This window comes from Mercenaria mercenaria, chromosome 16, assembly GCF_021730395.1.
Source record: "Mercenaria mercenaria strain notata chromosome 16, MADL_Memer_1, whole genome shotgun sequence".
NCBI lineage: Eukaryota > Metazoa > Mollusca > Bivalvia > Venerida > Veneridae > Mercenaria > Mercenaria mercenaria.
Window position 1 is genome coordinate 25,158,179 of NC_069376.1, and position 20,917 is coordinate 25,179,095.

At 36.3% G+C, this 20,917-nt stretch overlaps 1 protein-coding gene across 5 annotated transcripts in view; it reads left to right on the forward strand.

Annotated features, from left to right (window-relative positions):
• The window catches only part of LOC123540685 (reticulocyte-binding protein homolog 2a-like), a 36,336-nt gene extending 18,461 nt beyond the window's left edge, over positions 1-17,875 (forward strand). Inside the window, exons 2-6 of one of the 5 annotated variants that reach the window (XM_053526418.1) lie at positions 243-816; positions 3,191-3,349; positions 4,657-5,292; positions 6,710-6,785; positions 7,203-17,875. In XM_053526418.1, the coding sequence (XP_053382393.1) occupies positions 256-816; positions 3,191-3,349; positions 4,657-5,292; positions 6,710-6,785; positions 7,203-7,225 (1,455 nt within the window). In that variant the 5' untranslated portion in view covers positions 243-255 and the 3' untranslated portion in view covers positions 7,226-17,875. Of the gene's footprint in view, positions 1-242; positions 817-3,190; positions 3,350-4,656; positions 5,293-6,139; positions 6,465-6,709; positions 6,881-7,202 lie in introns of those variants that run through there. The other 4 variants (XM_053526416.1, XM_053526417.1, XM_053526415.1 and 1 more) reach the window with 4 other exon arrangements.
• Positions 17,876-20,917: the final 3,042 nt, after the last annotated feature.

Below are 20,917 nucleotides of genomic sequence, written 5' to 3' on the forward strand. Positions count from 1 at the left end.
GTTTCCTACTCCATTTTTTTAATTCTCACACGAATTTCCGATAAATTCGATCCCTGGATTCGGCTGTTGATTAAGAACGTATATAAACTAGACAGCCACATGCGTTAAATAATATAGACAGCTGGTGACTACAAATGTTATATCTCATTTTGAATATTATTTCAGCATAGAATATTACTGTGTACTGTATTCCATGATAGTATTGTATAATACAGGCATAGTTATAACGTTCTTACTTACAGATAAAGATAAGCAATGGACCACAGGGCGCAGCTTGAGAACAAGAAATACAGGAACTGGGTGAGAGCCGGACTTGGCATTAAATATGTAAAAGACGGCTTGGAACCATTCTGTGATCATCTTGTTAACCAGCAGCATGTTGATATCTTAGATAAAGTTAAACAGAAACACAATCTTTCGGCAGTAGCCTGTGGACTCTGCGATGTACACACACTCCAGCCAGATCATGTTCAAAGCAAAAATAGACAGTGTCCGCTCGGTCAAATTCATTGTAACTGTCTACACCCACGCGGGAAAACGTCTTGTCCCAACAACGTATGTGGTGCTATATACGACGAAATTATTTGGCGACACGCATCCACTCCTCCTGCCCCATACTGGAGAAACACAGACGCTCATCAGTGGTGTACTGAACCTTGGGCTGTTGCAAAATGTTTCATAAATGCTCCAGGATATGAACACAAGACAAGAGCAACTGAGTTTGACTGTTCCGGTTTGTTGCATCTGTTGATTGATAACATAGAGTTTCATCACCATATCCATTGTATAATTGATGGTAATGATGCTTTCTCAAGGGTAAGTAACATATACACACTATTATGCTTAATGTTTACTTTCAAGCATATACGGTTACAACAACAATGACATTAATATACTTTTTAAGAAATGTTATGAGATGTTTGAAAGAATTTTATGAACAAAAAATGTACTTTCAATCATTTTCGAGCTTATCATTGTGTTGAAAATGCAATAGCTTCTTTCTACCTCGCGTCATCATAAATTCATAAACAGATATATGCACATGGTACTACAGCATTGAAAAGAAGAAAATACGACGTAGGAAAGTCGAAATAGAAATGAAATCATGCAAAACATTGACTAAATTATTTTCAAATTGGATAACCTGTAGCTTGTTTTTTTTTTCCAAAACAGAGATAAGCTGTAAAACCAGAAAAACAAGCATAGTGAAAATGACACTGTATAAAAGCTAAAACCAAAATTCTTTTAGTAGATTTATGAAGAGTAAGAAATTTCCGTTTCCTGTTCTAACCAGGCATTTGCCTTTTTAGCTCACCTGTCACAAAGTGACAGGGTGAACTTTTGTGATCGCCCGTCGTCCGTCCATCCGTCGTCCGTCCACAATTTCTTGTGAACAAGATAGAGACAGCATTTTGCAAGCAATTTTGATTAAACTTGTACAAAACTTGTAATGGCATGATATCTCAGTTCCTTTCAAAAACTGGCCAGATCCCATCATGGGTTCTAGAGTTATTGCCCCTTAAAGGGCCAGAATTTGCTATTTTTGTGCGTCAACAATTTCTTGTCTGCACGATAGTGGTTTCATTTATGATTTTATATTAACCAAACTTGCACACAACTTGTATCACCATAGGTTCATTCTTGGTTCCTTTCTTGAACCGGCCAGATCCCATTATGGGTTCCAGAGTTATGGCCCCTGAAGGGCCAAAATTAGCTATTTTGACTTTGTCTGCACAATAGCAGCTTCATTTATGATTTGATTTTTACCATCTTTGCACACAACTTGTATCACCATAAGTTCTTGGTTCCTTTCTTGAACCGGCCAGATCCCGTTATGGGTTCCAGAGTTATGGCCCCTGAAGTGCCAAAATGAGCTATTTTGACATTGTCTGCACAATAGCAGCTTCATTTATGATTTGATTTTTACCAAACTTGCACGTCACTTGTATCACCGTGAGATCTTGGTTCCTTTCTTGAACTGGCCAGATTCCTTCATGGGTTCCAGAGTTATGGCCCCTGAAAGGGCCAGAATTAGCTATTTTGACCTTGTCTGCACAATAGCAACTTCATTTATGATTTGAATTTAACCAAACTTGCACAGAACTTGTGTCACCATAAGATATTTGTTCCTTCCTTGAACTGGCCAGATTCCTTATGTGTTCCAGAGTTATGGCCCCTGAAAGGGCCAAAATGAGCTATTTTGACATTGTCTGCACAATAGCAGCGTCGTGTATGATTTGAATTTAATTAAACTTGTGTCACCATAAGATCTCAGTAGCTTTCTTAAACCGACCAGATCCCATTATGTGTTCTAGAGTTATGGCCCCTAAAAGGGCCAAAATTAGCTTTTTTGACCTTGTCTGCACCATAGCAGCTTCATTTATGATTTGATTTTAATCAGACTTGCACAAAACTTGTGTCATCTGCTAATATAGCTCAAGAATGATTGATTCTAAGGTGAGCGGGTCAAATTTCAAGGTTACAGTGACTGGAAGAGTCAATCGGTTTCCGAATGATAACTAAGAATGTTTAGGCCTAAGATCATGAAAGTTGATAGGGAGGTTGGTCATGACCAGCGAATTACTCCTTTTCATAATATTGAGGTTAGTGGATTAAAGGTCAAGGTCAAAGTGACCGGGAATAGTTAAAGCTTTTCCGGAGTCATGAAACTTAATAGACAGGTTGACCATGACCAACAGATGACTTATTTTGATTTTGAGGTCAGTAAGTCAAAGGTCAGGGTCACAGTGACCCGAAACAGTTAAACCATTTCTGGACAATAACTTGAGAACGCTTGGGAATCAATCACGAAACTTAATATGGCGGCTGATCATGACGAGCAGACGACTCCTAATGATTTTCAGATCAGTAGGTCAAACGTCAAGGTCACATTGACCCAGAGCAGTAGAACTTTTTATTAAATGACTAGAGAATGCTTTCGTCTAACTCTAAGGTCACATTTGATATGGAGGTCATTTATGACTGGTAAATTAGTACTGTTTTTTTTTTCGTGAATAATAGGCGATGTACTACTGCAAGACTTAGTAAAGTTTTCTTTTTGTTCAGTTCTGTCCTGTTCTGTTTTACATACACGTACTAAATGCAATGTTCATGACTTCAGCATTTGTGATAGAAAACGTTTTGTCTAAACAATGTTTCTAAGCCTTGTTGATTTGTTAATGTATTGCAGGTACTTCAACACAGAAACGCCATATTTCATTGTAACAATATGGAAATAGAGGACACAGACATTGCAAATTATATAGATGATATGATAGAACTGCTGCAAGATTATAAAGAAATGAAAGATAGACAGGAATCTAAAAATGCGGTCAAGAAATTGCTTGAGGTAATATTCCCTACGCAACCTGAGTTCCTGAGTTCAAATAACTTGAGTTTTATAATGAATATGTTATTTAGACTAAGTATATAATGTTCTTTCCGCATGCATAGATATTTTTTGTTGTTTTAAATTCCGCGCTAATTTCAGCTATTTTTAATTCTCCACCACGAGTGATAGGGGTTCTAGGGGGGCTCTGTCCGTCCGTCCTTCGTCCGTCCGTAACACTTTTGTGTCCTCTCTATATCTCCTAAACCCCTTGAAGGATTTTAATGTAACTTGATTCAAATCATAACCTTATCAAGACGATGTGCAGAATTTATGAGTCAGCCATGCCGGCTCAAGGTCAAGGTCACAACTCAAGGTCAAATGTGTTAGCCATTTTATGTCTGCTCTATAACTCCTATACCCTTCCAAGGAATTAAATAAAATGATCACCTCATCAATACGATGTGCAGAACTTGAAAGTTAGTCATGCCGGCTCAAGGTCAAGGTCACAATTTAGGGTATTTTTTTTAGCCTTCCATTATGTGTCCGCTCTGTATCTCCTAAACTCCTTGAAGAATTTTCATCAAACTTAGATAAAATGATGACCTCATCAATGATATATGTAGAACTTATGAGTCAGCCATGTTGGCTTAAGGTCAAGGTCACAACTCATGGACAAAGGTGTAAGCCTTCCATTTTGTTTCCGCTCTGAGACTCCTAAACTTGGGTCAAATGATCACGTGTACAAGACGATGTGCAGAACATATAATTCAGACATGCCGGCTCAAGATCAAGGTCATAACTCGAGGTCAAAGGTTTAAGCCTTCCATTTCGTGTCCGCTCTTGAAGAAATTTTGTAAAACTACCTTATCAAGACGATGTACAGAACCTATGAGTCAGCCATGCCGGCACAAGGTCAAGGTCGCAATCTAGAATCAAATGTTTAAGCCTTCCATTTTGTGTACATTCTGTATCTCCTAAATCAAACTTCGGACAAATGATCACCGAATCAAAAAGTTATGAGTCAGCCTTGTCAACTCAAGGTCAAATCACAACTCAATGTCAAAAGTTTGAGCTCTCTATCTCTTAAATTCATTTAATAGATTTTCATGTAACTTGGGTCAATTGATCTCCTCATCAAGATGATGCGCAGAATTCATAAGTCAGCTATGCCAGCTCAAGGTCAGGGTCAAAGGTTTACCATTTTACTATCGATCACAATGGCTTGGAATTAAGTGGTCTTTCAGACTGTCTTGTTAAGTATTATTATAGCTCTGAGTGCTATAATAAAGATAAATTGTTCCAGATATTTTATATTTAATTTACAGCTAAAGCAGGAAAAGTTTGTAATAACAACTACAGATGAAATGGAAGTCCGTCGTAATGCAATGGATGCAATCGAAGAGAAGGAAAAGAATCTTGAACAGAGAATAGTTGACGCTGCGACTGAAATTGGCGAAAGTGAAAAACAGATAAAGGTGATAGGTTCAACTATAAAACACGAACTCGCGCAGAAAAGGGTTGAAATGAAAGATGATTTGAGAAAGACCGAAATCGACTCAATAGGAAGACTCGAGAAGAAAGAGAAAGAAATCAAGGAAGTGCTTAGGATGAAAGAAATTGAATCTGCAAAGAAGATGGATCAAAAAGAGAGAGAAAGCAAAGATAATTTGAGAAAGATAGAAGTTGATTTAAAACAGAAATTGGAACAGAAAGAGTTGCAAATCAAAAAGAATTTGAGAGTGACAGAAGTTAACTCAAAAGAGGGACTTAAGCATGAAGAGATAGAAATTAAAAAGAATTTAAGAGTGGTAGAATTGGAATCAAAAGGGAGACTAGATCAGAAAGGAAAAGAAATTGAAAAGCATTTAGAGCGTAAAGGAGAAGATATACTTTATCAGCTGAAAAGAAAACAGTCAGCTCAGATTCAAATCGAAGGCAGGCGTAGTGACGACATTAGTAAGGTAAAATTATATAAATAATGCATTCTTCAGACTGTGGGTGATTTTAGGATATTCATCGCTAGAAATACATGTATGAATACAGACCTGGCCCCGTGTTCACAAAACATTTTCAGTCTCAGCTGAGTTTGATAACGAAACTTTATTTGTCATTTATATCTAAACAGCATGTTTAAAATTAGATTTGAAGTTAATAACTATTTTTAAGTGACTATTTAGTACTGATGGTCAGTCTCATTTGGAATTTAACCATGAAGTTTTAGTAAAACTGATATTAAAATTTCCAACTCAAACTCAGCTGAGATCGAAAAATGTTTTGTGAACACGGGGCCTGGTCATTAGACTTGATTGATATTTATATTTCGAGGAGTTTTATGTCCCCGGCATCTACTGATGCGGGAGGCATATAGTGATTACCCTGCCCGTCCGTTCGTCCGTCCGTCCGAACGAGGTTAACCAAATGGGACCGTTTCGTCTAGCATCAATACCCCTTACTAGAATGACTTGATACTAATGCAGATGTAACCTGTGACCATTCCTCATCTTCAGACACCACCTGACCTCAGTTTGACTTTGACCTCGTTTTAGAATAAGGTTTCTTTGTATGTGCCATCTCTTGGTTAACCAAATGGGACCGTTTCGTCTAGCATCAATATCCCTTACTAGAATAGAATGACTTGATACTAATGCAGATGTAACCTGTGACCATTCCTCATCATTAAACATCACTTGACCTCAGTTTGACCTTGATCTAGACCTCATTTTGGACTAAGGTTGCTTTGTGTCGACAAGGATGCCACCGGGGGCATCAAGCGTTTATTGAACGCAGCTTCTTGTTTATATCCTGTAGGGGATGCGAGACATTTATTCAACACAAATAAAATGCAGAAATATTTTTTTGTAAAGACTGGAGAGGAATCATCCAAATGTAGCAAACTTTTTTGTAAGTTCTATTTTATTTTTAATCGCTTTGTGTCTCATCAGTCAATTGAATTAAGCACCTAGCCAAAGTTAATAGTTGCAGTCTAAATGCAAAAGTAGTGGAAGATATGTAAAATGATATCAAAACCGATTGAGCGTTTTTTTGAGCATGCGCTATTGAAATGCTGAGACATATGATACTATTTTAAAGTAAAAAGATGGAATTTGGATTGGGCTTTTAAATGATATATGGTATTACAATACATATTTTTTACATTGTATTTAGTAATTTTACCTATTTTTCTCAAAGTCAGTGTTATGTAACTGCTGAAACCTATAGTTCATATTAACTATCAAAATACTATTAAGCATTTTGTTTAAAATGAAATCACCAAATTAACAAAAAGAAAAAAACAACACTCACTTGAATTATACAAGCGCTTGATCGTGGAACAAAATTAAATGTAAACATTTACATTGTTAAATTTCTCTGATACAGGCAACAGCAGACGATTTAATGAAGTCAAGTCCTCGTGAAAGGGCACTGCAGTCTAATTATGAAAGAATGAGAGCAGGTAATTCTTACCTTTACTCAACATTTAAAAAACATTTTATATCATTATATTATTTGTATTATTAAAGTGTGAAAGTCCTATCGGTTTGTTGAATTTATATTTGTTTTCTTTAATCGAGTTGAACCATCTACTTTCCGTAGAAAAACAGGAAGAAAGCAATATCTGTTAGACTGATGTTGATCAACAGGTGTTTCTGATTGATGAACATTTAAATTAATTCTGTGTAGTAAGTTTATGCATACTGATGATATTTTAATATCTTTTTTTTTTAAATACAGTGTCAGAGACATATTAACGTAATGAGCTATATCTTTACAACAGAAAAAGGAAAAGTGTTGTTAGCTTTTATGCAACATTAGACTAAGTACGCTTGATTCAATACAACCGTCTGATTTTACTCCTGTTCGCATCTTTCAGTTATATCTCTTTTCGGGATATGAAATTCTTGCTCCATATTTTATCAAGACAGCGAATTGAGCATGCAGTTTTCAACAGAATGCTATAAGTATATACTGAAACGTAGTACAGTGAAAGAAAACACTTTTCTATCGAGAAAGGGTACGAGGAACCGAAGAATAGGACTATTATATTTGGACTACTTCTGATCTGCGAAGACTTGATTTAACAGTGGTCAGGCTTACAGTTTTTAAGAAGCAATGATTCGGTCAAAATTTGCTTCCATGGTGTCGAAAGTACCCTATAGGTTAGAGACCAAAAAGTGTTTTCCAATAGACTTCCATTATAGCATTGTGGCGTGTACGGCCTTAGATTTTTTTGAAACATGTTTATCTGGTACATTTTGTTTTTCAAGAACTATCTTAGTTCCACCGAAACATATGAAAAGTGATGCTAAATTTAAGACATTTTGACACTCGACACGGCACATGAAAATTCAACACGAAACTCGTTTCAATAGTCGATATTGCGACGTGACATACTAAATTTGTACGAAATTGTATGCGGGAATGTCGCATTGTTGCACTGTCATATGTCGCGCCTTTGTCATGAAATGTCGCTGTAAATATCAAGTGTCGGGTTGTACTGTCGTGTATCGCGTCGCATTGTTGTGTTACATATCGTATGTCACGTCGCATTGTCATGTGGCATTTAGTGTGTCACGTTGCATTGTTGTATGGCATATCGTGTGTCATGTCGCATTGTAGTGTGGCGTGTCGTTTGCCATGTTGCATTGTCGCGCGACGTACCTTGTGTCACGTTGCATTTTCGCGTGATATATCTTGTGTCACATAATGTTTTCGTGTGGCATATCATGTGTCACGTTGCATTTTCGCGTGATATCTTGTGTCACATAATGTTTTCGTGTGGCATATCGTGTGTTACGTCACCTTGTTGTGTAGCTTATCGTGTATTACGTCGTATTGTTGAGTGGCAGATACCTCAGTCGATTCTTAGGCTTGTTCTTTAATCTCATTTTTACATATTATTTTCAACATTTGTTCTACAACTGGCAAAGTTGCAACTGGTAGGGGTAAAGGCATTATAAATCCAATCCCTAAATCCTCTACGACCGCCCCTAGAAATCCGATGTGCTACCGTCGTATTAATTTGGCATCTACAATGTATAAATTATACTGTTCAGTGTTAAACCAAAGAGTTTCGCTATAGTTAGAGTGTAATGAAAAATTGGTTGATGGAACAAAATGGTTTTAGGCCTAAAAAAATTCTTTGTATCCGGTAACATGCTCAAAAAATTAGGGTAGGTAGGTCGGAAAACTTTTCTGGGGGGATTTTTTTTAGCTCACCTGTCACTAAGTGACAAGGTGAGCTTTTGTGATCGCGCAGCGTCCGTCGTCCGTCCGTCCGTTCGTGCGTGCGTGCGTGCGTAAACTTTTGCTTGTGACCACTCTATAGGTCACATTTTTCATGGGATCTTTATGAAAGTTGGTCAGATTGTTCACCTTGATGATATCCAGGACAAGTTAGACACTAAACTATGTCAGTAGGTCTAAAAATAGAAAAACCATTTGACCTTTCTAGAGGTCATATATTTCACAAAACCTTGATGAAAATTGGTCAGGATATTTAACTTGATGATATCTAGGTCAAGTTCGAAACTGGGTTACGTGGCTTTAAAAACTAGGTCAGTAGGTCAAATAATAGAAAAAACCTTGTGACCTCTCCGAAGGCCATATTTTTCATGGGATCTGTATGAATCAATGTTGGTCTGAATGTTCACCTTGATGGTATCTAGGTAAAATTCGAAACTGGGTCACGTGCGGTCAAAAACTAGCTCAGCAGATCTAAAAATAGAAAAACATTGTGACCTCTCTAGAGGCCATAATTGTGAATGGATCTTCAGAAAAATTGGTCAGAAAGTTCATCTTGATGATATCTAGGTCAAACTCGAAAGTGCGTTACGTGTCTTTAAAAAGTAGGTCAGTAGGTCAAATAATGAAAAAATACTTGTGACCTCTCTAGAGGTCATATTTTTTATCGGATCTGTATGAAAGTTGGTCTGAATGTTTATCTTAATGATATATAGGTCAGGTTTAAAACGGGGTCAACTGCGATCAAAAACTAGGTCAGTAGGTCTTAAAATAAAAAAACCTTGTGACCTCTCTAGAGGTCATACCCTTAATTGGATCTTCATGAAAATTGGTCAGAATGTTTACCTTGATGATATTTAGGTCAGGTTTGAAACTGGGTCACGTGCCTTTAAATACTAGGTCAGTAGGTCAAATAATGAAAAAAACCTTGTTACCTCTCTAGAGGTCATACTTTTCATGGGATCTGTATGAAAGTTGGTCTGAATGTTCATCTTGATGATATCTAGGTCAGGTTTGAAACTGGGTCAACTGTGATCAAAAACTAGGTCAGTACATGTAGGTCTAAAATTTTAAAAATCTTTTGACCTCTCTAGAGGCCATATTTTTCAATGGATTTTCATGAAAATTGATCAGATTTTTATCTTGATTATATCTAGGTTAAGTTCAAAACTGAATCACATGAGCTCAAAAACTAGGTCACTTTATCAAATAATAGAAACAACGACGTCATACTCAAAACTGGGTCATGTGGGAACAGGTGAGCGATTCAGGACCATCTTGTTCCTCTTGTTTTATTAAGGGGGACTTTTTGAAATTATTTTTGTGTCAAAAAATGAATGCAAATAAGAGGGTAATGCCTTCAGGGCATCAGTAAGTTGATTTCTAACATCACTGGACATGTTTAAAGCATAAAAAGTGCAGTTTTGCAACTTTTTGTTAAAAACTTGAAAAAAAAAAAACTATTCTCCAAAGCCATAAAAACATTTAGGGTCGGGCAAAAAATTTAGGGTTGGTCGGGATACCGGAAACAAACAATTTTTTACGCCTTAGGCTTAATCGCAGTACAGTAGATCATATTTCATCATTAACATCAACAAGTCAAATGGTTTATCGCGGCCAGAAATTTGTACAAACCGGACAGAAGTTGCAAAATTGTCATTTGTGCAGGAAAGAAGCGTTTACCGTAATGTCCAGTACTGGACAGGTATAGTGACCATGCACGGACACAGCCAATTTTCCCAGAGGGGGGCCGATCCCCTGCCCCCCCCCCCCACCCTGGACATTTTGAAATTTAGCACTTCATTTTTTGCATTCTGGGACAGTTTTATGGACTAACTTGTTAAATTTGGGAAAATGATAAACTCAAGCTTTCTTGAAGGTAAAATTCTTAGTTTCTTTTAGATAAATAATATGAATTATGTCGGGGTCGTATGTAGCAGCAGCCGCATATACTTTACATGCAGTCCTAATGTTGCCTTTTTCGAAAAACATTTTCTTTCCTTCTTGTCTTCTTTCCTTTTTTAAAGATTTTCCAGCGGGGGTCCGGAGCCCCGGTACCCTCCCCCCCCCTCCTGATCCGCGCATGGCGACATATCATGCTTTCTGTTTATGCAGGTAAACTTGTGTTTGGTTAAATTTCAACAGAGCACAGTTGTCTGAACAGTGTACAAACTCATTACTGTTTTTTCGGGCAAGGGTGAAAAAAAAGCGGTAAACAATGAAAGCAGTAACAGTTTTATTAAAAAGAATAAACAATGAGACAAACATTTCCAACAACTTTGGACGGTTCAAAAATCCCATGTTAAACATACGATAAAGCCCGAAACGCGTGAAAATGTTCCGAATGTAAATCGGGTGAAATAGACGCTCGTATAGTTAGATTATGCGTCTAGATTGATTAAACTGGGCCAGTCTACTTACTTATTACTTGAGGATGAAAAAAACGTGTTTTTTGAATGTTGCTTTTAAACAAGGGTTGCGGTTGAACTACTAAAAGTACAACAACAGTTAATTCACAACAAATCGTACGGTATGTTTTTATAATCAGTAGAAGCTAGTCGTATTTACGCTTATGAGACCTGTTTCATCCATAAGTAAAGAATTGACAGGTCCATCATGAAATATTTTCCCCAGCGTGCAAATACTTGTCCTATTCAATATGATCGCGGCCTCATCGGCCGCGACCAATAATTGAAAAAAAATAATAGAAAAAAAGAAATTATTAAGCAAATTTCACCGCGTTCATAGATTAACATAGTTGGTAGCCCGCCCGCTTAGCTCAGTAGGTAAAGTTTCGGTCTACGGATCGCGGGGTCGTGAGTTTGATCCTCGGGCGGGACGTTTGTTCACCGTGACTATTTGATAAACAACATTGTGTCTGAAATCATTAGTCTTCAACCTCTGATTTATGTGGGGAAGTTTGAAGTTACTGGCAGAAAACAGATTTGTACTGGTACAGAATCCAGGAACACTGGTTAGGATAACTGTCAGCCATTACATAACTGAGATACTGTTGAAAAACGGCGTTAAACCGAAAACAAACAAAACAATAACATAGTTGTATCAAGTAATTTCTATGTTCAGGCTCATGCATGCAACCATTTTGCGCCAACGTTCAGTATTATCCAAGGTTAACAAAGTTTTGCTGCAAAAACAAAATGTGTTCTCACTCACAGTAACATGTTCATCACGAAATAATATGTTGTTGATATCGCTCGGATGAGGTAAATGTTTCTGAAGTATTATAGAGATAAATAGTTGATAAAGACAGTATCGGCAAAGCTAAACAGGACCTGCAAATGCAATGTAAGGGGAATAAGTCTGTTTGGTTCAGAGCTATTTGAATGGTCTAGTAGTCGCAACTTGACCGCATTGCTCACTTTCAGTCAATTATTTCATTGAAGAAATAAAGGGTGATTATGGTAGCAATGTATGGAATAAATATGTATGCAGTGCAGTATCAAAGTTTGTATACTCAATATTTGTAATAATTAGAACTTCGTGATTTCGGATGTCTGTAAAATATGGTGAGAGGTAATGATTGTTAATTCTTTAGAAAATTTATACAGCCGTTATATGTAAAATTCTGATGTCAATTGTAAAACTAACTGCTGCTAGCTTTCTATGAATTTAAATAATGAGACACATTTTCGTGGAAAAATTCAAATCACGAAAGGTATCTGTGCTTGTTGATTGGTACTCAGAACATTTCCGCTATTTTGTGAAAAAGCTAGCTGGATGGGCCCCCATTCCGTTTATAACCTGAAGTTCAGTAAGAACTTGCATGGAAATTTGAAAGTCAATAATTTGGCATTGTTCTTGCAGCGGGATCATTGCAGGCTGTTCAAAAGGTGTAAAATTGATGATTTTGGCATGTTTTTTTAATGGATGGTATAAAGCTTTCGTTTTGATAACTTTCTTTATTTTTGTATGAGAATCCTGATCTTGCCATTAATTTAAAGCACAAAACATGCACGCAATTTATAAAATGGCCAACCTGATTCTGCTCATAAGGGAAGTGCAAAACTGCGACTCGCTACAAGTAAGACTGTCCATGCCCAAAATTTTCGAATCTAAGGTAATCTAACATTTCCTCCAGTGTATATTTACAACTATTTCTTTCATTTTTATCTCTTTTTTAAATTTCTTTTCTTTGATATCATTTTTATTCACGGTTGATTTCAGTATACATGTATTACAATTTCATAGGTATTAATTAAAACAAGTTTTATTCAAGATTCAGTTTCGATCGCTATAATTTCAGTACGAAACACATGTTACCGTGAAGCCCGTGAATTTTGATTTTCACGTGTCCCTTTGTAATTTAAAACATATAAACCAGTAAATAAATAAAAAAAAAAAAGAAAATGTTCTCACTTTTGGACTCGAACCAGCAATTTCCCCGCATAAAAGTCATGTGTTGTAACCACTGAGCCATCGATACGAACAACGAGTAGGGGCTTCACTTACAGTGCTAATAATGACATTTAGACACTTAACCAAAATTTACTTCATGGCCGAGTGGTTAAGGTCGCTGACTTCAAATCACTTGTCCCTCATCGATATTGGTTCGAGCCTCACTCGGGGCGTTGAGTTATTCATGTGAGGAAGCCATCCAGCTGGCTTACGGAAGGTCGGTGGTTCTATCCAGGTGCACGCTCGTGATGAAATAATGCACGGAGGGGCTCCTGGGGTCTTCCTCCACTATCAAAGCTGGAAAGTCGCCATATGACATATAATTGTGTCGGTGCCACGTTAAATCCTGCAAAATAAATAAATAAATGTACTGATAGCACCGAGGTTGGGCTAAATGTTATAATATCGAACACACAGAGTGTATAATGTATGCAGATTTGACAGGTTAAAAATAGCACAATAAGTGCCTTCTGTTGCCTTTACGTATGTAAGGGTTTCACCTGACGGGGATAACTTTAATTTACACTGCCTTTTGACTTTGGAACATGATGGGGGTAAGAATGAGGTTAGGGGGTGCCCCATAAACCAGTTTGAACTCCCCAGGGATGGTTTTGTCACTGACCGTTCTAAGGCGGTGCCCAACTGTGTTCCTGTATTTGTTTGTTTTCTCCTTCATTTGTCCTTGTGTGTGTGTGTAGTGTGCAAGTGTTGTTTGTGTGTGCCTTTCTGAGGCTGCGTTTTTGGAACGTGGCTTTACCTGTTGGAAATTCTTCCTTGTTTTAATAATGCAAGATGATGGATAAATTACCACAGAGAGCCAGTTACCGCGAATCATGGTAACTGATAATTTCCAGAATATAGCTGGCTTCAAGGTAATAGAGTAATAGAAAGTGAAAGTATAATTTGTAATACCTATTTTTCCGTTTCTGTTGATAAGTTCAACTTGGTTATTATACACAAACACTAAAATATAAAACGGTTCATGTTTCAGTAGATAACAGTGATATTTTGAACCAAATTAATGTTACCATTGGAACGAACATCGTGGGCATTGAGTCACACCTTAAGATGTCAGAAAGTGCTAAAACGTTTACTTGCTATGTCAGAGAACTTGGAAATTATTTTCTTGTCAACTCAAGTCAGAGAAACATTAAGGTTTAGCAGTATATCACAAAACAATTGTTTTTAAACGAATGAACAGCATCTTGACACACAACTTATCTGTCCAATACATATTTTACTGTTCTGTCCCACAGAGTTGGATACTTAAAATATTCTTAATGAGTTGTCCCCCTTTAAATAAGAATGTCATTTGTAAAGAAATAAATGTAAACAATTGTCAAAAACGATGTTTACCTAGTTATGTAAAGTTTAAACACTCAAACGATGTTGCAAACGAAGACGTGTAACAGCTTTTAAAAAATATTGAGTTTTTAAAGGCGCTGAACTGTCCAGAAGTGTGGCCCCTTCATGCAGCTTCTTTCCAGAATTCAACTTATATATGTCAGTAAATTGACAATGGTTTTGTAGAATAATGTTTCATGCGCTGTTAAATGTTCAAGTAAAACAATGCTTTCTTTCTATGATTTAATGACATTCGAACTTTTTCCTCCGAAACATGGACCTTTACCTTAAGCAGAAAAGGAACAGAATGAATTTCCATTCCCAACCGAGCACCACTGCATGGAAGATTGTAGGAGTGAATAATACGTTTCACAAAAATAGCGCTGAATAAAGTTTAGGATGCTCCCTCATCACCATGGAAACAACTTAAACGGTCGTCACGGAGAGCGGAATTTTGCTTAGCAACAGACCGCTAACTTGGGTGTCATTAAGGTCAGAGACCACCAATTCAAAAAAGTACAGCTTACTGGGAATGAGGTAAGCGTATACCTGGGAATAAGGTAACGTCTGTGCGTTCTGATTGGTCAGTCATGTAAACAAACCCAGGAAGTGATTATTTTTTCAAAATTGATATATTTTCACTGCATTTACAGTATTTTATTGTACATTTTGACAAAATTTGCTACATTTTATGTGTTTTGAAAAGAAGTTTTATCAAACGAATTTCTCCCGCCATATCAATGATGTAAACAGGGGGTCATCTCATTCACACGAAAATTACTTAAATAAAGTATCACTATTCATATGTTTTTGTCCGATATTTTGGTAGAACTAAGGTAGTTCTTCCAAAACTTGTAATTAGATATACATGTTTCGATGTATGGAAGGCCGTACACGCCGTATTGTAAGTCTATGGGAAAACAATTGGTGGTCTCTAACCTTAAGCGTCGGAGACGTGGACCCATTGACGCAGTCATCTCTTTTCTGCGGCCAGACACTTACGCCACTTTCGTATAACACCACTGCCTTCGACTTTGAAAACCCATACAGATTTGACGAACATTCTGCAGCAATTACGATACATGCTTCTTGACCATTTCTGGAAACGATGGAGAAAAGAGTAACAGCACTGCGTGAAACTCATTTTTTAACTGATTAATATCAGTATTTCACTGAAAAGCATGAAATAAAAACGGAAAATTCTAAATTAATCTAAGTTACAAGTATGTCTACTCAATCAAACCGAGTCTGCAATGTTCACTATTTGTCTTGTTCTCGGTGCTTCCGAGGGATCTACTTTTCAGATTATATTTACTTCACAACAGCGGGTGTTAAGTGCTGTGTGGCGGCCGTAAAAAGTCGCCCCGACTTCATCTCAGTGTTGTTATATTTTCTGGTCCTTCGGGATCATTGATTTCAATTCATTTAGATTTGAAGATTGAATACTGCTTAAGCCGGTGCTAGGGGGCGTGGGCAGTGTTGCTTTTTCCATTACTGCCCATGAACAGACTCAATCAAACCGAGTCTGCAATTTTCACTATTTGTCTTGTTCTCGGTGCTTCCGAGGGATCTACTTTTCAGATTATATTTGTAATAATGAATAGTAAAGTACATTGTAGTAGATTTTCTTCAGATTTTAACACTGCAACCCAAAAATGCTCCGAGAAAAAAAAACAACAACGAAATGATATATTAACCGATTGCTTTTAGAAATAAAAAAAAACATGAATTTAAAAAATGTGTAGCTTTTGAAGGATATGATCAAAATGTTTGTTAAAACGTTCGTTTTATGCATCAAAGAAATGTCTACATCAGTTCCTTTTTTTCGTAAATATCTTTTATCAGATATAATCATGCGGATGTGTTTTAATTCTACGGAGGAAAGTGTGTTTAAACATTTTTAAGTTTGTTTTATCGCTTTCCTGCAAAACAGCTGATATATACAGCTAATTCTTCCAAGGAATCCTCTTTCCATAAGAATTTTTTTCTTATCAAATTTCACACCATTTTCATCTCTATTTTCACGAAAGATGTAATTCCAAACATACTGGCAAGTTTCATTGTGAAATTTCGAGATTTTAGAGAAATATATAGACATTTAATAGAAGCCACCCACTACATATTTACTGGGCTAAATTCTGGTCCTATGGTCCTATATCGTATATTTTGGTAAACGTTTCATTTGTTTGCATTATTTTTCACTGGGATTCTGAAATATCATTCATCATTCCGTCATGAATAAGACCCAGAAGGATGCATTTTGCGCATTTTCTGACATTTTTGGAGATAAAATTTTGGCTTTTCAATCCCAGAAGTCGCTGCTGAAATAGGCGCATCTACTCAAAATTTAGTTAAAATTCAAATTTTTTTTCAAATTTCATTATTATTGTGCATTGGAAACACCCTTTGATATCATATACAACCTATTTATGACTATTAAGACGAACTGCGATGTGTTTCAAGAAAAGTCTTATTTTTAGCTTTTATAGGTTAAAGGTCAGTTATTCATATCCTTCTTTGTTTCATATAAAAACGACAACTTCAGGTCGTCTTTACGTATCTTTAGAGAACATCTTTTTTCCTACTCCTATTTTTCACGAAAGTTCTGTCACAAATTAACGGAAAAATGAAAACACCTACTTCCGCTTTCGATCTGCAAAATTTGCCATGTGGGGTGTATGAACATGAAAACCGTCTCATTTTATGCAGAATGTATTCTAGTAGTGAAAAAGGGTGATAAAGCTGTCGTTCTACACGAATATTCGCAAAAATGGAAAAATCAGGATCTATTTATTATGGACTTCTTTCGACTACACCAAGGAAGCACATTTTAGACCGAATTACTGACCTTTATCCTGTACAACAGACAAACCACTTTCGATTTTCAGGAAAAACAAACGAGAGGAATTAAAAGCATATTACGTTTTAGTATTGATTTTTCTGTATATAAATAATTAGGCTAGCTGAACAGTTTTAGACTGAACAAAGAAATGTGTTCTTTTGAAGGAACTCTCCAGGTCACGTGATTTTCCTCATTTTTGTTATATTGTTCCAGAAATCCAACTGGCAAGACAAACTTGCTGAACGGTATCCAATGTCAAGGGTACGGCCTGTTCTTGTACGTGACAAATGTAAAGTTGCTGGCAAATTCAATAGATCCGCACTGACATTCGGTAATTTCCGTAAAGTAACGTATTTTCCGTAAGAGATTTCGGCATTTTGCTGATAGTTGCTCGTATAAACTACGTAAGCAGCCGAATGATGCCGAAATAGCATTCGGAGAATACGGAATCGAGCGACAATTGCCAAATGTCATCACGTGTCTATTACCTTAATCACGCAGATGGCGCTACTTGCTAGAGAAGTACTTTGCAACAAGATACACTCATTTTGCCTTTTTATTTTAGCGTGACGTTTCTTAAACTATCATAGTCCAATGAATGTTTATCTTATTATAACTACTTTTATTTTTTATTTCATTTTCATGATATAGTGTGTGTTCAGTTGTCAGTGTTTGACAACAGTTGAGTTCAACAGCAACAGTAATAACAAATGCTTTCATTTTGTCGTTGAGGTTATAATAAAGGGATAACGCATGTTTTTCCTGTTATAACATCTGCCGAGGGATTGTAATTGCCTAACCCGATAAAGCTTTGAAAACTAACAAATCTCTTGTTACCAGCGTTTCCGGAAAATAAATTTTACAAGAGAAAACATTTCAAATTCGTGAAATATGTTATATGAAATAATGTAAGAATAAAAGTAATGTCGACGAAATTACATTTTATAGAATTTTGAAAAAATGGTCTGAAGTTACTTCGAACCTGTAGTAACGTATGTGAAAGTCATAAAAACTGTCTACTTCACCACTGTGTCATTGGCTTCCTTAGTAGATTTTGTTAGAAAATAAGTTATGTTTGAGCCACACCATGAGAAAACCAGCATAATAGCTTTGCATCCGCGCACTCTTGGCCCATGCTGTTCGCTTACTTTATTTTTTCTAATTGCAAAATGCTTTGAAAGCGAACAGCATTGATCCTGATCAGACTGCGCGGATGCGCAGGCTATTTTGGATCCATGCTGGTCGCAAAGCTACTATGTTTGTTTTCTCATGGCGCGGCTCATTTTTAGAATGTGAATATTGCGTAAACAAACGAAAACACCCGAAAATATTGTAGATAATTTATAAGTGCCAGTCAATATCGACTGTAATTATGAAGATACTTTAATCTTATCCTTGGGATAGCCTCACAATTTTATACAATCTCTCCAGGCATATATATATATTTATAGTTCAACCATCGTTTTTATCCAATGACAAGCGAGGGATTTTCAAAAAAGTAACCAACTTATTTTCATATTGTTTCATAACTGAAGAATCTGATCCACTTAAGGGGACGCATATTGCTACATTCACAGTTCATACAGCAATGCGGAAGGGGTGCATATTCAAGAAATCGATGGTGGGAAAATAAAAAACATATTCCTAAACTGATATAATACTGATGGACACCTGTAATATTCAGTATTTTGTGGATAAGGATGTGGTACTATGAATGTAATAGGAAAACAGAGGTCTTTGTGAAAGTACATTCAACACAAAATATTAAGCTTTTGTATAAGGAAAATACAGGTTTTTTTACAATAACAGTGTTCCAAATAATGTTGAAGGGATGAGATTTTCTTTCTAACACACCAGGTTTGCTTAAACATGTAAAACTTTAACGCCACGTCTGTTAATCTCGGGATGGACGCCAAATTTCTCATTGATAAAAAATGTAAACAAAAAGTCAGAGTGGATTAGCATTGCAAGGGCATAACATGACATTCTACACAATGAATACCTTAGAAAAGATATCTAAGATGCTACACAGGTCAGGCGGGTTAAATGCATAATGTCGATCACTTGAAATTCATCTTGAAAAGGTGGTTAATTTTACTTTGTTTACATGGTTTTTAATTTTCCCACGACTTCTCGGCGATTCACTGCAATGTATTACTGCGCCTGACGAAAGGTAACTCTAATAAACAACGGGAGACAACTTAGGTGTCAGCACGTGTACGATTTTTAAAAAAAACATGTCGATGATTATAATTTCTTATCAAATAATGAATCCTATTCAGATATTCGTCTTTAATATGAGAAAATTATTAATTTCTGTGGACATTTGTCAAAAAATATTACTTACAGTGGACTACTTTGCGCATCAAACTGGTTTCCGCTTCAGTTGTGAGGCACTTCCGTTATACTTTTGACAACAATAACAAAACACAAAATGAATCAATAAAGTCACTTATAAACCGACTGCTACTTAAATCAGTGTAAGTAAAGTTGTTGTTACAACATTGTACATGTTCGTTACGTTATGAGATAAGTTTGTCTTGAACTGCATAATCCATTAATTACGTTTAGATGATATTGCATTTACAACTTATTTGACCCCGTTTTTTACGTGAATGACAGCATTCTCGTGCAACTCGTGCAAACAGAGTTATGAAAAGTATGGTGGAGAATTCAAGGACAAATTATAAATGACATTAAAGTGAGGATAACTGTATATTCGTCCAGTTTTGATCATTGACATTCCAGCTGTGTATTAGTAACTTTTGTGAACAAGATTAGAATGTTGCTTTTCCACATATACACATTGATTGGACCTCTCAACCAAATTTCATACCTTATTTTAGGGATTTTTAAGAGAATACATTTTCAAAGTGTGTTGAATGTGTTTTGATATTTAAGTGCATTGTAGTTCATGAATACCAAGTTAAAAATTAATAATGGCAACATTTCTAGGCCTTTATTGTAAGCCACTAGACTTCTGTAACGATAAATGTTTAATGTATTAAGGGGAATATACTCTTATAGTTTTAGAATGTGGCATTCCTTGACCACCGTATCTTTTCTTATGCACTACTTTGTAAACAAACTAAATAATGAGTTTTAGCTCACATATGCGAAATGAAAAGCAAGACAGTGAACTTATTTCACATTCTTTCTTTAAATTAGAATCTGTAGGACATTGATAAATGTTTGGACAAAGTGAAGCACTATTATTTTCGCACCAAAAAGTCTTAATTGTTGACTTTGAATGTACACAAGAAGTCTTATGTAATTCAACAATAACTTTCTTATTTCAGTTTTTCTCATTTTTATTTTAGTGAGCAATCCTTTGTGTACTTATAACAGTTGAAACAGTATTCATTTCATTTACCAAAACCTTGTACTTTTTTGCAGGTAAATTTTATAATACCCCACCCACTTTTTTTTAATTTCAAAGTATGCGTCCCCTTAATCATGAAGTAGTTCAAAATTAATGAGTATTCATTGTTCCGCCTATTATGGATTTCCCACATTCTATGAGGCGGAGCAATTACCAAAGCAGGGTGCATACAAGTAATGTGTCTATGTAATAAACGGACCAAATAGATATATGAGCTGTGCCATGTGAAAACCAACATAGTGGGTTTGCGACCAGCATGGATCCAGACCAGCCTGCACATCCGCACAGTCTGGTCAGGATCCATGCTGTTCGCTAACAGTTTCTCTAATTACAATAGGCTTTGAAAGCGAACAGCATGGAT